Source organism: Amaranthus tricolor, chromosome 2 (assembly GCF_026212465.1).
Source record: "Amaranthus tricolor cultivar Red isolate AtriRed21 chromosome 2, ASM2621246v1, whole genome shotgun sequence".
Lineage (NCBI taxonomy): Eukaryota > Viridiplantae > Streptophyta > Magnoliopsida > Caryophyllales > Amaranthaceae > Amaranthus > Amaranthus tricolor.
The window spans coordinates 28,038,646-28,056,145 of NC_080048.1; the positions used below are offsets into that span (position 1 = coordinate 28,038,646).

The following is a 17,500-nucleotide window of genomic DNA, read 5'->3' on the forward strand; positions in this document are numbered from 1 at the left end:
CAAAAACGCTAATAAAAAGTAACAAGAACAAGAATGAAGAATGAAGAACTAAATTAAAACAAAAACGAAGAATGAAAGCCAGAAAGAAAGCACAAAAACAAGACAAGAATGAAGAACGAAGAACTAAATGAAAGTCAAAAAAATTCACAAGAACGCAAATAAAATCAAATGAAGAATGAAGAACAAGAACAAACAACAAATCTAGAACTGGGGGTACGACGTCGACGTGGGTTGAAAGCAGGGCGGCGAGCCGGCGAGGCAAGCTGGGAGGAGGCGAGGAGCAGTTCGCGAGTTCGCTATTTCGCGTGAGGCTTGGCTGCTTGCTTTCTTTGTTTTTGGGTTTGTTTTTAATGGAATCGAAGTTTAGGGTTTGTTAGGGTTTGGGCTTATCAACGGTTTAGATTAGATCCCTTGATCTAACGGTTCATATTAGTTTTTTTTTTTTTTTTTTTTTTAAATATATTAGAGTATGTTTAATCAATGGTTTAGATTAATTGATTTCAAAATGAAGGGTTATGATTTATCATGCCTTTTGCCAAGTTGACAATCCATGTATTGAGGTTGTGCACCAATGGGATAATCTTATGTGTTTTTTTTTTTTTTTTACAACTAAACTTTTTTTTTAAAATATGAGTAATTCATTGATTTAATGGTTTCTAAATAAACTTCTTAATTAACTTAGCTTAGACGAAGTTGATTAGTTGAATATATATATTAAACTCATAACTTAACCACATTTATAAAAACTTGATGTGAGGTTTCACCTTCTATCATTCTCAACATTGATAACAACATGATTTATCAAATTGAAAATAATTAACCTGATATGATCAAATATATATCAATTATAATCAATTTATCAAGTTGAAATAACCAGACCTATGATCAAATATATTAATTAACTTAAATAGAGTTCGTTTAAAATCAAACTTATCAGCGTAGATGATCGATTATTTAACTTAAATAGAACGAACTATAATGAAAAACAAATCGAATAACTTGGATCGACTTTATAATACATTGTTGACTTCATCCACGCAGTAAAATAAGATCTCGTATAAACTTAAACGGTTTAGATATATGAGAACAAGTCATATCATTATGACCGATCACATTAGTTGAAAATAACACACCCCATGGACAAATGAAGGTCAATTCAATCACTGATGAAGATATATTATTAAGACAATCTAACAAACTTACATTGTGACATTAATAACATATTATTGTTGTAAATTGTAATTGTCTAATTGATATTAGATGAAGTCGATCAATTAACATGTTATGATCTATTAATTAACTTAGACGGAGTTGATTAGTTGAATTTGATGTCATAAAACTCATAACCTAACGACATCTATAAAACTTGATGTGAGGTTCCACCTTCTATATATCATTCTCATCATGGATAAACGCATGATCAATGACATTATGAGGCAACACGATGCGATTTTTTACCAAATTGGAACAGAATAATTGGAACATAATTGAACTGAATTAAATCATGGTTTAAATGAATTGAACTGAACCGATATCAACCAAATTAACCGGAATATCGGTTTAACTGAATTGAACCGAACCGATACCAACCAAAACTGAACTGAATCCCGGTTCAACTAAATTGAACTGAACCAATACCGACCAAAACCGACCGATTGTGACCGACCGATTCTGACCCGCATACCGATTGTGACCGACCGATTACCGATTTTGACTGCCCGGTTATGATCTGTATACCGATTACGACCTGCAAAAAACCGTTTTTGACCGACCGAATGTGACCTGTTTCCGGTAATGACCGGATTGATAAATACCGGACCCATACCGACCGACACCCGCCAAGGAAAAAAACCGGATTCGACCGGATACCGAATAAACCGACCGATACCGACCGGTACCGAAAGACTTATACGACCTGCTTTTGACCGACCGTTTTTTACCGAACCTGTTTTTGACCGACCTGTTTCCGACCTTTTAACCCGTTTTTACAGCCCTAGTAATACTATTGAAGGACGTAAAGTCACGATCAGTGTGAAGTCACTTGGATGTTTTTATGAATACGCTCTAATACGTGTTTTTCATTGGGTGTTGCAGGATGTTAGGTCTCAATTAGTGACGGGTCACTAAACTGTCTTCCTGATTTTTGAGTTTGTGTTTCTCTTAAAAGGAACGTATACGCTGAGGTTGATCATGTACATTTATTTTGGATATCACCTTTATATGATTTATATTATTGGGTTATGTTGGTTACTAGGGAATAAAATTCACATAAGGACTTAGACCCCTGAATAATGAGTTAATAGTAATGGAAACTCCTTTTAAGGAGAAATTGGTTTAGGATAGCCAATAGGGTTATGAATACTCTTAACCTTGGCGACGTCTTAGTCGGTAGTTGCCTTGGGGTTAGCTCTCCCGTGTATATTCTACAAAACTCATTATTGAGGAAGTGATTGGATAATTCGAGATGAGTCATAATACACAATGGATTAATTAAAAAGGGAATGATAAATTATATTAGAGCCTTCATATGCTAGGTGGATTGTGATATAAATTGATGTGTGTTTATTATGTATCTTGATTGTTTCCTCTGACATGTACCGTGGTTTGAGCACTTGCGATGATGTTGTCTTTGACGACTAGCAGATTGCTTGCAGGCTGGGACTTCGGGGGTGAGGATTCATCCCTAGCATCTGAGACCCCGCTTATTTACTTTGGTAGGTTTCGAACATAAAAAACCTTAATTCCTATAGACTATTTTATTGCTTTATTTTTCTTTTAGAGGCCTAAGGGGGTTCTCGAGTTGTACGAGAATTAAGTTTAGATCTTTCTTTTATTTTTCGCTGCTATAGTTTGATGATTACTGATGTCTCTACCATCAGAATGTAACCCGTTTAGGGTGGAACGAATCCTTGGATTTTTGTGTTTAAACTTTTTTTAATGGTTCGAATATCGCTTGGAGAACTACGACTTTATGTAAAATATCCTAGTCAACTTTATCCGGGCTATTACAATCTCACTTGACTATATTTTGCCGTCTAAATTAAGAATAAAATACAAATTAAGAGTGATCGATGAATATTGTAAGAAAATTAAATGGGACAACTTAAAAGAATAGAAGGAAGTATATTTATTGCGTACAACAATAAAAATTTATTTTTATTATACAACTTAATTATGGAAAACAAAGAGCTCTTATTTACTGCAACTTTAATTAGAGATGAATTGATGATCATTAAATTGAGAATTCCTTTTTTTTTAAGTCATTGATTTTCCCTAAAACATTGAAAAATGAAACGCATGCAATTTAGTTAGGCATGGCCACGGGGCGGGTTACCCGGAACCGAACCGGTCCCGAACCGCTTGGAACCGGATCCGGAACCGGAACCGTTTGCGACAGGTTCCGAACCGCGAAACCGTGAAACCGCCGGAAAAAAATTGCCGGAACCGTGAAACCGCCGGAAAAAACCGTCGTGAACCGGGTAAAAAAACCCGCGGTTTGGAACCGGAACCGGTCCGGGAGAACCGGTCCAACGGTTCCATGGAACCGGTTCTGGAACCGGAACCGGTCCGGTTGAACCGGCTCAACGGTTCCGTGGAACCGGAACCGGTCCGGTTGAACCGGCTCAACGGTTCCGTGGAACCGGAACCGGGACCGGTCCGGTTGAACCGGCCCACCGGTTCCATGGAACCGGTTCGCCAAAAAACTAGCCGTTTGTTACCGTTTATAGCCGTTGGGATATACTCTATATATACTCATCACTTTCAATCATTTTCATTCACAACTCATCTCTTCTCCTACTCTCTCTACTTACTCTCTCTACTTAATTCTTTAATTACGCAATTATTCTCTTAATTACATAATTAGTCTTCTAATTATTTCTTAATTTAGTTAGTTACATAATTAATTATTTATTTATTTCTTAATTCTATATTTCTATTATTACTTCAATATTATCAATCATGTCTTCATTTTTGAAAAAAGCCACAAAAAAAGTTACTAAAGTGGCAAAATCATTAGGAGGTTCCAGTTCCTCCAAAAGAAAGGCCACTTCTACTCCGTCGGTATCAACAACACCCTCCATTAGTAATTATAATTATGAACATAATTATCCGGAAGGGTACGACCCGGAGTTACATAATTATGCAGAAGAAGTGGAAAGAGATATACAAATTGATGAAGAAGAGGAACCAACGACCCCAATTGGGATACATATATCTCGACAGTCATCAACAAGATCACATGAAGAACAAGGAGAACAACAACAACAAAGACAAGCTCGTGGTAAACGAGTCAATTTCCAAACTATCGGTTAGTTTTATAATTTTATTCTTCAAATTAATTAAACTTTAAATTATTTATTTATTTAATTATAGTTTTATAATTTTAAATTATTTATTTAGATGAAGATGAACCAGTAAGACAACCTTTTCCGGCAATGCCACCTCCTAGTGGTAGAGCTGTTTCACATGTGTGGTCGTATTTCACAAAAGAACCAACTAAGAATCCAGATATTTTCTTATGCACTTGTCAAATTTGTGAAAGTCAAGGAGTAAAGCCCTTAGTTTCATACAGTTTCACCAGAGGTAAATACTTTTTAAGTTTTTTATACATACATAATACATTCATACATTATATATTCATATTTTATAAACATTTATTTATTGTGTTTTGTGAATACGTGTTAGGTGGTGGAACGGGATCTTTTAACAAACATTTGGCAAAGAAGCATGGAATCACAAAAGAAACTCATGCAGCAAGCGGCAGCGGGACCACAAGTGGAAGCCGACAGACACAATGGGACATTTCCAACACAGGTATGCCTTTTAGATATAATCGTAATGACATGATTGATGAATTTTCTAGGTATGTAATTTGTGATGAATTGCCTTTTAACCACGGTGAAAGTAGGGCATACGAGCGTCTCACTAGACAACAATTGCAACCACAATATAGAGCAATCCCTAGGAGCACTCTTAAAAGACGCACAATTAAATTATACGAATCAATGCGCTATGAATTAGTTGAAATGTTTAAATCGTTTAATGGTAGGGTTAGCATAACAACTGACATTTGGTCTGCTCCCCCACATTTAGAACCTTATATGTGTGTAACAGCACACTGGATAGATCGAAATTGGATTATTCAAAAAAGAATAATTGCTTTTGAGACAATGCCAGAAAGACATACCGGTGAAAACATAAAATATAGATTAGTAGAGATATGTAGAGAATGGAACTTATTAGATAAAATATTTTGTTGTTCAACTGATAATGCAACCGCAAACATTAAATGTATAGAACTTTTGTTTAACGAACCTGCCTTTAGTTTAATCCTTGGGGGTAGCTTATTACACATACGTTGTTGTGCGCATATAGTTAACTTATCTTGTCAAGTAGGCATAAAACAATTAAGTGAATTATTAGAACCAATTAGGGATATAGTGAAATGGCTTAGGATCGGAAAGATAAAAAGAAGATATAAACAATTATGTGACCAATACCAACTTAAAAAAGTGTATTGGTCATTAGATACTCCTACACGTTGGGGCTCAACCAACGATTTATTAAGAAAGGCGATTGCTTATCGCCCAGTAATAACACAAATATATAGTGAGTATACAGATAGTTTCATAGCTGATAAAACTTGGGAATTAGCAATAGGTGTACATAACATATTAGAAGCGTATGACCACGCGACTAAGATTTTTTCTTATGTTTATGAACCGAACGTTCACTTAGTAATAAGTGAATGTATTACTATTTTTTATCATCTACTTAAACATACACATGAAGATACTAACCCACAATTAAGGCCGATTCTTGCAGATATGATGGAAAAATGGAAATCATATTTTACCGATTTTCCTTATATTTATGGAATCGCAACCATTTTGGACCCACGTTTTAAAACTGAGGTCCTAACTAAAGTAATAGGATTTTATTATCAATCGTTAGATCGCCCGTCTTCTGATGTACAATATTATGTAGGAACATGTAAAAAATATTTAGCTGAACTGTATGATTTTTACGCTAGTGTATATAACCCGAAACGCGATATGTCTAGGCGTGCTAGCGTTTCGGCTCGTCCCACTTTCTATAATTCAGTAATAGCTAACATAATGACTCAAGATGATAGTTTTGTAGGATCTTCTTCTTCCTCGACCACATATTTAGAACTAGATAGTTATCTTAAACACCACTTTGAAATAGACCCAAGTGTCTATAATATTTTGGAGTGGTGGAAAGAAAAATCTGTTAAATTTCCCATTTTATCGAGAATTGCAAAGGATGTCCTTGCAATTCCCGCGTCAACTATTGCGTCGGAGTCTGCTTTTAGTGCAGGTAGAAGAGTTTTGGATGAAAAGCGATCTCGTCTTGCTCCACATAGTATTCAAATATGTGTTTGCAAGAAAGATTGGGATCAAGCTGAGATTCGAACACAAGGACTAAGGAACGATGATGATCAAGATGACGATGATGATCCATGGATGATGATGGATACAACTACATCATCGTCAGGAGGAGAGTCAGCGGAAGCATCTAATCAACCACATGATGATGACGAAGACGAATAGGATCAATCCGACAAGCGACAACGATGAATCAACACTCAACAACTATAAATAAAAGGTATGACAAAGAACTACGTGGGCTTTGATTCCTTCGGGATACGTAGGCAGCTTAGTATTCATTTGGGTACTAGGTTCAAGTCCATTTTCTCCCTCTTTTTTTATTAATCATCTTTATCGACATTATCATTGATTCGTTTCTTATTAATTTATTTTTTTCCATTCTTTTTAGTAAATATTTCAATAACGATGACAACTTGACATGCAATGAATTTCGCTAATAATCAAGTAATCATCAAAGGTACGTCCGCGATATTATAGTATTTTTTTATTATACAAAAATTTAAAGAAAAAATTAAAATGGAACCGATGGTCCGACCCGCCCGTCCCGTGAGTTGGAACCGCCGGAACCGCCTCATGAACCGCCAAGGAACCGTTTGGAACCGCCCGGAACCGGAACCGGAACCGTTCGCGTCAGGTTCCAAATGGAACCGGAACCGGGTGGAACCGGAACCGGATGGAACCGGAACGGAACCGGACCAACCCGGACCGTGGCCATGCCTAAATTTAGTAAATGTTGTGGGTAGGTAATTTATAGCTTTTTACACAATATTATTCATTACTTTGAGCTTTTAGTATTCTGAGCCATTTCTTTCTTTTGATGCTTATTGTTATTATTTCATATTGCCCTTATTTTTAATGTATTTCTGAGCTTTAAAATTGGGCCCTAGCCAGTTGCTCTTTTTGGCCTACCCAAGGGTCAAGCTTGCTGCTAATATGACTTTTATTTCAATTCATTTGAGTCAATTTAAAATCAAATTATGTGTTCATATTAATTTTTACATTATCATAATTCATTTTGAAGTTGTATTAAAGTCTTTTTTAATTATAAGGCTTGATAAATATTAACTTATCAGATTAGTTTTTAACATCTATAAGTATTATGTATATCTTTGATTTTCTTTTACTTGAAACTTATTTTGTACGACACATCATGGATAATATAGAATGCAAATGAATATATAAGCTAAAAATTTTAATCAATTAGGCGTATAAAGAAAAAAGATAGGTTATTTTGATTTAATTTAATTTATTTGGATTAATTTGTTTATTCATCATGTGTTAATTTTTGCGAATTTCAACTTTAAAGTTTAGCTTTTTTACGAACTACAGTCGTAATTATTTTTTTGGGTTTTTCTCACTTATACCCACGTACTTTTAAAAATTCTCAACTGTACCGAATAAATTTACCAATTCTCAATTGTACCCAATAATTAGTAGGGTTTTTCTCACTTATACCCACGTACTTTTAAAAATTCTCAGTTGTACCCAATAAATTTACCAATTCTCAATTGTACCCAATAATTAGTATTAATTCAGCAACAATAACCATTTTCATGGCGATGTAAATTTTATCCACAATTAAGTGTTGATAAATTTCTCATGAGAGCTGATTGCACACAAGTGCGATGAATTTTCATCCTAAAATTAATTAGTAAAAGGAGTAGTCCATTAAGTTTATATGCTTGTAAAATCCTCTCTAATTCTTCGATATGAGATCACATGTGGTTACTATTTTCCCACAAATATTTTACTGAATTTTATATAAAAAAATGATTACTAGAGTAAGACAAGTATGATCAATAGCCTTCACGTGTATTTTTCTTGCAAATTTAGCTTAAATTTTCATTATCATTTACACGTTCTAATACCAATAATTAAACGAAACGTAAAAGTTATTAGTTCAAAAAATAAGCTTAATTACCTTTTGATGTAATAATAACAAAAGTCAGCCAAGATCAAAGTTTGAACGGCTTCAGCTACCAACATGAGTACGTGGGTATAAGTGAGAAAAACCCTACTAATTATTGGGTACAATTGAGAATTGGTAAATTTATTGGGTACAGCTGAGAATTTTTAAAAGTACGTGGGTATAAGTGAGAAAAACCCTACTAATTATTGGGTACAATTGAGAATTGGTAAATTTATTGGGTACAGCTGAGAATTTTTAAAAGTACGTGAGTATAAGTGAGAAAAACCCTATTTTTTTGTACTTTAAAAAAAAAGAACCTAAACTTTAAGCCTGTAATTGACAAATAATTCATAATGTATTCCTCAAAGTATGTGTCAAAAATCAAAATGGTTAGTCTTAAAAATAAAAAAGGTTAAGGTAAAGGACACTCCCAATATCCCGTATAAAGCGGGGTTCAGGTGGGGGTATTTTTTTCCTGAAAGATGTCGACAAACCATATCTGTTCCCCCTCAAGGAGAGAGTAAAGAGGATGTGCACAGTCAAGAAACCCCCCTAGTTCATACCTGCGCCTGGTAGAGGTCGAACCCCAAAGCTTATGCTCAACATGCAGATGCTCTATCCATTGAGCCACAAACGCCTTTGGTTTCAAGAATAAAAAGCAAATGAAATATATTTCTAATAATATATCAATATAAATAAATCTATACTCTTTGATTATTATTTGTTTGTTGACTCACAATTTGTTATAATAACATTAATACCCTTATGTTACTAATAGACTAATTACATAGCGCATGTGTTTGAAAAATGGAGAAGAAAGATACTATTGATAACGAAAACAGTAATAAAGGATTGAAGAAACTAATGACTATTTTAAATTTAAAATTTGATAATGATTTATCTATAAGTCAAAAATTAAATGTTTTGATATTCGTGGTATGCTATCCGTTGAGCTAATTAAATTTTATTGTCATTGCTCTGAATTGAAGAGATTAGATGATATTGTATTATTACATATAATATATTGTTTTTTTAAACGTAGAGGACAACCTTGTAAAAACAAGATCTTACCTGAGTTAAGCCCAAATATTAGTAACTTTTTTTTCTCATTAAATATTATTTTTTGATTGATAACTTTTTAATTGAATATTTTTTAAGGTTGAAGTTTATTATAAGATTATAACTATTTTTTATTTCGATCATTAGCGGAGCTTTAATTTATAATTGATGAGAATTTTCGAGAAAACTCAAAGACTACGAGGTTTAGTAGAATGAAATTAATTAAAAATAAACGGTTAAGGAAATCAATTAGGTCTACAAACATTTATGAGTCATTTTTTATTAGTATATTTAAACAACATCCTAGATCACTAAATTATGTAATAAATAATGTGATTTAGAATATCATTTATTTCGAAATTTTTGACGTTACAGATTAGACATCATTACAAAATAAACCGAATACAAGTTCTACACCACGGACGCCTTTTAGTGACCTTACAAATGGTTTGTATTCCATTTAAGAATGTTCAATTTACTAAACAATTTATTTTGAGTATCATTATATACTATGAATATGTTTACGGTTATATTATGTATTTAATGTTTTTTTTACAGTTGTATACCGACTAAAAATCAATTCAAGTAGCCAATTTAATTTGGACATTGAGGATGTCGACAATTGTAGCCCAACTGCTTTTTCAAACTCTATATCAGATCCTTCAAATTCAGTAAATGAACCAATAAAGGCAATTACGACAAACTCCTCCACTATCCAAGATGTTTCTGGAAATTTAGGTGAACGTCATCGTCTAATGACAATTTTATAACATTAAATTAATTAAAAAAATTAATTTTTTTTAAATGTGTCACTATTATATTATATATGTGACTAATACATTAAATATAACATTTATTATAGTGCGGGATCTAGATATGAATGATGTGTTTTTAAATGACCGTATCATAGCAGAAGGTATAACAGGTATAAAATAGTTTTATTATATATATTAATATACCTTTGTGGGAATTAGATGTATTAAAGATGTACCTGATTCAACTTTGTTTGATAGATGCTGACCATCTTAATCATTTTTAAGGTCAATTGTAATTTAAAATTAATTTATTCTAAATGAACATATACTAATAATTAGTAATCATTTATTAAAGAGTACATGGATATTGGAGCTCTAACGTTTTTGTGGGAAGAGTGCGGTGCAACTATGTGGAGCCTTGAAAGAAAGGATAAGAGGCTTTAAAACAATGCACCCAGTTTTCAGTTGTGTTGCAGAAATGGGAAAATTGCACTTCCCAAGCTACAAGAACCTCCATAATTACTCTCATCTCTTATGCATGGTCATGACTTGCTAAGTAAGCACTTTATGAAACGCATTAGAGGATATAACATGATGTTTATGGGTGGCAAAATTGATAAAATCTTGAATATGGGTCGTGGGCCATATGTATTTCCCGACAGATCAACTTCAGTGAAGTTTCAACAATTATACATCGTTGGCACTAAAAATAAGATATCAAATAGAAAAAATGTTGTTAGGTACGTACAATGCCACTATAATACCTCTTCTTTGCAATCAATACATTTAATTTGAAGATAGTTTAAAAAGTCAAATTTTTAGTTATATATTTTCTTTATTATATTTAGCTTTGGCAATTAAGATGACTTTGATGATTCCATTCTTAAAGATTTAAAGAATGGATTACATTCTACGAGCCCCTATGTGCGAACATGGAGAATGGCACGTGACAAGATACGTCATTCAGAAAGTGTTGAAATTCAGTTGAGGATTATTAATAAGAAAGCACTTGATGGAAGAACTCATAATCTTCCTTCCGCATTTGAAGTTGTCGCATTAATTGCTGGAGACATAAGAAGTGTTTCTAAAGAGCGTGATATAATTGTTGAGGCTTGTGATGGTAGATTGCAACGCATTAGTGAGCTTCATCCATACTATCTTGCACTTCAATATCCCTTATTGTTTCCCCCAGGTGAGGATGGTTACACATTGGATATATCTCATAAAAGGATTGCTTTGGACGCATGTGGTCTAACTGCCGAACTTTTTCCGACAACTTTATAGAAGCGAGTAAATTTAACAATGAGGGAGTGTTTTCTTATCGAATAATGGATAGAAAGGACAAAGCTGATACTATTTTACATTTTAGTACTCTGTTCCATCAATTTTTGGTCGATGGATGGAAAATGATAGAGTTTGAAAGACTTATATTCATAAGCAGGAATAAGAATATTCTTAGGGATGAAAAATATGTGAATCTTCAAGGTGCTATATCAATTTTCGATGGCCCTTCTAACATAACTAGTAGATGCATAATCTTACCATCTATATATCCCGAGAGTCCACGGTTAGTGACTGAAATATATCACGATGCTATAGGTATATGAAATACATATAGGTATCCAAATGTATTTATTACATTTACGTGTAGCTCAAAGTGGTCTGAGATTACCTATTTTGTCAACTATACAGGTTTGCGTTTAGAAGATCAGCTAGATATTACTGTCTCGAGTTTTTAAAATAAAGTTGGACAATTTGGTTAAGGATCTAAAGAAAGAAATTGGTTTGGAAGAGTAATTCCATGTAAGTTATAATCCAATGTAGTCCTTTTTAAGTGTTTATATTAATTTTTGATGTATTTTAATTATATATTTGATTTTCTTGCAGTGGTATATAGTTTTGAATTCCAAAAAAGAGGACATCCACATGCACATATAGTATTGTTCTTTCACCGGGATGATAAAATTTCTAATCAAGTTGATATTGACAAATTTATCTCTGCTGAGATGCTTGACAAGGAGGAGAACCCTTCATTGTATGCCTTGGCGGCAAATTTAATGATTCGTTGCCCGTGTGGATCGTCTAACCCAAGATCACCTTGCATGCGGGATTGAATGTGTTTGAAACACTTACCTTAAAGGTTTAATGAAGAAATATTTGTCAATGGAGATGGTTATCCCTGTTACAAGAGGTGTTGGATAATGGTGTAACTATAATCAAGAGTGGTATTGAAGTGGACAACAGATATCTTGTCATGTACAATCCACCTTTACTTTTGAAATACAATTAATGCACATATAAATGTCGAATGGTGTAATCAATCTTGCGCAGTTAAATATCTTTTCAAGTACATCAACAAGGGACAAGACATAATTACAGCAGGTTTATCTAGAGCACGGAGAGAAAATGAAGACGATGAACGCATTGATCAAATTCATAAATACTCCCTCCACACCAATATAATTGTCACATTTCCTTATTTGGCAAAACCATATCAATTGTCACATTTCTATTTTTGACAATCTTTTTTTTACCTAAATATCCTTAGTTCACACAAGTAATTACGAATATACCTCCATATACCTTACTTACCCAACTACCCTTCACTACTTACCCTTCACTAATTATCCTTCACTACTTACCCAACTACCACCTTTTTAATGGACCCCACACCACTCTTAATATCCTTGCCCAAGCAAATGGGACATTTATATTGGTGTGGAGGGAGTACTAAAGTTGTACATATGTGTCTGCAAGTGAAGCTTCTTGGCGCATTTTAGGATTTGAGATTCATCATCAGACTCCATCAGTAGAGAGACTTAGTTTTTACTTGCCCGGTGAAGATACTATTGTGTTCGATGATGATGACACAATCGATGATGTAATGTCAAGGGTGTTGAATGAGAGATCAATGTTCATGGCTTGGATGGAGTGCAAAAAACGATACAATGATGCTTAAAATCTTTATACAGTGAATTCCCAGGAAGTTACGTATGGCAGAGAAAAGAGAAGTCTGGACTTTGTGTAAAAGAGGATTCTCAATAGGAAGATTATATCACGTTGCACTGGGATGCGACAAACGTTATTATTTGAGAACACTTCTTAACTTTGTCAAGGGCTTGAAATCATATGAAGATATGAGAACTGTTGATGGAGTTATTCATCCTACATTTAAGGTGCTTGCTATTCTATAGGCCTGCTTGATGACAATAAGGAATACATTGATGGAATCACTGAAGAAAGTTTTTGGTGATCGACAATTTATTTGAGGAATTTATTTGCAATGTTGTTGATGTCCGGTAGCATATCAAGGCAACAATATGTGTGGAATAACACATGAATGTTATTGTCTGAAGATGTGTTAAATAAACAAAGAAGTTTATTACAAATGCCACCTAATATATATTCACCGTCTTTTTATCAATATTATTTATTTAAAATGTAAAATTTTATTTTAGAGAATATATCAAATTTATATACATACATGATAGATTTGAACCTCACGGATGATCAATTGAAGTGTTATGCCTTAAGTGATATTGAGAATATTCTTAAAAAGAATGGAAGCACTTTGATGAATATATGTCCTGGGATGTGTTCAAGTGATATTTTCGTCAAAGATGGTCAGAATAAGCTAATCTTAGAGGAGCTTAATTATGACAAGGATTCCTTGAACGCTGAATTGCTTGAATTACTTCCAATGATGATTGAAGAACAGACCTTGATATATGATGAAATTACCAGAGCCATTGAAAGCGGTAAGGAGGTGTATTTTTCTGTATGGACAAGGTGGAATTGAAAAGACATTTATGTGGAGGATATTATATGCATGTTTATGATAAAAAGGTGAGATTGTACTTCCTGTTGCATCAAGTGGGTAGCATCTTTGTTATTACCAAAGGGGAGGAATGCACATTCAAGATTTGGAATACCTTTTACTGTAACTGAAGATTCAATGTGTAGAGGCATAGAACCTAACAGTCAGTTGGCAAGTCTACTTAAATGAACCAAGCTTATAATTAAGGAAGAAGCTCAAATGATCCTAAGCATTGTTTTGAAGCCTTATACATGAGTTCGCATGATGTCGTTCGTTGCCCCAATGGTAAGCCCTCCCAGTTAAGCTTTGGGGGCAAGGTTATTGTGTTTGGTGGTGCTTTTAGGTAAGTTTTGCCGGTTATCCCAAAGGGTACAAGACATGATATTGTCTTTGCGGCACTTAACTTTTCAAAGGTTTGGTATGACTGCAAGCTATTACTTATATGAAGAACATGAGATTGCAACCAAGATTGGCCAATCTTGATGAGCTACGAGATTTTGTAGAATGGATTCTCAAAGTTGGGGATGGAAAGCTTGGAGGACCCAACGATGGAGAGGCTACTATCGACATACCTAAAGATCTATTGATAAAGGATGCATCCGATCCAATGGATGCAATTATTGATTCAACTTATCCTAGAATTCTTGAGGGCTCAATTGACAGTTTAAGCTTTTATAACAGGGCAATACTAGCACTAACAAATGAAATTGTTGATAAAGTCAACGAATCACTTTTTCTGGGAGAAGAGAGGTTGTACTTGAGTTTAGATTCAATTTCAAAATCTGACAGTAACTATAGTAGCAACGACGATGAATTTCAATTAAGTTTCTTAACTCAATACGTGCATCTGGAGTTCCTAACAATAATTTTTTGTTAAAAGTTGGTGCTTCAATAATGATGCTAAGAAACATGAATCATTCAGCTAGCTTATGCAATGGTATGCGCTTATTAGTTGATCGTTTAGGCGACCGAGTTATAAAAGCAACCGTTATATCCGGATATAACATTGGTGATAAGGTTTTCATTCCAAGGATTACACTCACACCTTCTGATAGCACTAAAATCCTAGTTGCTCTCCAAAGAAGGCAATTTCCTATTTCTTTGTGTTTTGCCATGACGATTTATAAGAGCCAAGGAGAATCATTATCACATGTTGGTTTGTTTCTACCTAAGCCCGTCTTTAGTCATGGACAGTTATATGTCACAATTTCTAGATTGACTAGAAGATTAGGTCTAAAAATTCTAATATCTAATAAGAATGATGAAATAAGTTCTAACACTGATAACGTTGTATATAAAGAGCTATTTCAAAACCTCTAATTGTTAATTATTTAACATTATATTTTGAGTTGTTTTATATGTTTAGTTATTTTATATACATTATCTAAATTTTTTTTCTTATAGTTTTTAAATAAATTATATATGTATGATTTGCATAATTATTCATATATAATTTTCTATTATGTAATTGATGTGATACAATTATAATAATAACTATATTTGAACGAAAATATTTAAATCAGATAACGATAATATGTAATTTGGTCATTAATATAAATGTAGATTTACTATATTAATTTATACTAAAAAATTTTGTGTATTGCACGAGTTTCTATACTAGTCATACAACATAAATGAAAAAATTTTAAATTTATATATATTTCTTTTGTGACTTTAATTTAATACTGAATTCGGGTAATAATTACAATACTTGAAAATTTATAATATAAACATATGAATAACATTTCTAACACTAATATATATAAAATATCATAAATTTTAAATTTATAACATGCATATCCTTAAACTTGTAATAAACACTTTATTTTTACTTTTAACACAAAAATGTGTTATTCTTACTTTAAGTCAACATGCAAGATATAATTAAATCAATTTAATATATTGTCATATCTTTCACACACTTAAGTAAATATAATATAAACGTCACACAGTAAGAAGGTTAAAAAGTGTGTACCATAAGCAACCAAGGATGCAAGAAAAATAATAAAAAATGATCACTCGAGAATAAGAGAAGATAAACTCGAAGAATAATTTTCAAGGTTTCAAGAATAATAATCTTAGCTCTCAAAATAATAATACTAGAACCTCACAAAAGTTGATGATAGTGAATTAGGAAATGGTAAGTCTATTTTCTATCTTCATCTCTAAGTCCAATTCTTAATTCCATATTCAACTTAAACTCCGAATCTCTCACCATCATAAATCCCTTTTCGGCATGTCTTACTAAAATGCTCATAACCTCTAACTCCGAACTACAAATTCAATGATTCAAGAGTCTAACTGCTCACAATCTAGACCCATATTTCTTAGAATAAAATATAGTGTTAAAATGAGTATATAGTGTTAAAATGAGTATTTTAATGTGGTCGAAATCCACAAAACAGAAGGTGTTTGAAATTGGCTTACTCTTAGTTGTCCGAAACGTTTGAGGGAAAAACATAATCTCTCATGCTCCAATTAATGCAATTCTTGGGTCTAAATTGTGAGGAATTTTGTGTACAAGAACAATATAAGGTTTCTTTATACATGTATAAAAAGGAAGATGGGTAAACACCTCAAATTGTGTTCATGTATACAGCTGACCAAAAAAGAACAATAAGTTGTGAATGTTTGCTTGAAGATGAGGGTCTTATAGAGCTTGTATATGTGTGTTTGTGGAATAAATGGAAAGCTTAGGATGTCTTCAATATTATAGTATAAAAATATGAGGCACTCATTGACAGTATTTGGGAGAAAAACGAGGATTTGTTGAAGGCATATAAGCTGCCAAAAACTGTTGAGATTAAGAGTTAGGAAGATACGGAAAAATCTCTCATTTTTAGAGGGACATAAGGATGTGTGAAGTATCCCTAGAAAGTTTAGAGTGTTAGGAAAAGTTTCCAAGTGGTAGTACTCAATTATATTGGATATAGCTTAGGTAAATTAGGGTATCTTTCAGACCATGCAAATATGTCATTTCATCTAACCTTTTTACAAATTCACACTCTTATCCTTCATTATACCACAAGCTACCTCAATCTAATGGTTGGATATCTTCAATAACATGCATGTTGACGATATGGTAACATATGGGGTCAAAATATACTCATTTACTATTTTAAAATGATTTTAGAAGTGACTTAATAGTTTCAAGCAAAATTCTGAAATCATTGTTTTTAGGAAATGATATATTTTCTTTAAACCAATATAATACCATAACCAAAACTTATTCTTAAGATTATAATATCATTATAAAAGCTTTTTTCATAATCTTTTCTATTAAGATAAATATATTTTATTTAGATTCAAATATAAGTACTTTTTTAAAGAACGTAAAATAAATTTTTCTCAACATAGTTTGTGAAGTCATTTTCAAATAATACAATGTTTTCAAATAATAACCAAATTAATATATTTATCAAATTAACCAAGTTTAGAAGAAAATTTATATTATTATAGTAAATAAAATTAACTTTAATAAAACTAAGTACATTGGAATCTTTACTTTAAATATAATAATAACATTTAACAAAACAAGACTTGGTTT

The 17,500-nt window shown here is 32.8% G+C and overlaps 1 protein-coding gene across 1 annotated transcript; it reads left to right on the forward strand.

Moving 5' to 3' along the window:
* Positions 1-13,620: 13,620 nt before the first annotated feature.
* On the forward strand, positions 13,621-15,273 carry LOC130805666 (uncharacterized). The gene is made up of 4 exons (XM_057670447.1): positions 13,621-13,914; positions 14,011-14,124; positions 14,402-14,671; positions 14,779-15,273. Exons 1-4 carry the CDS (start codon positions 13,621-13,623, stop codon positions 15,271-15,273), a joined length of 1,173 nt encoding a protein of 390 aa, XP_057526430.1.
* Positions 15,274-17,500: the final 2,227 nt, after the last annotated feature.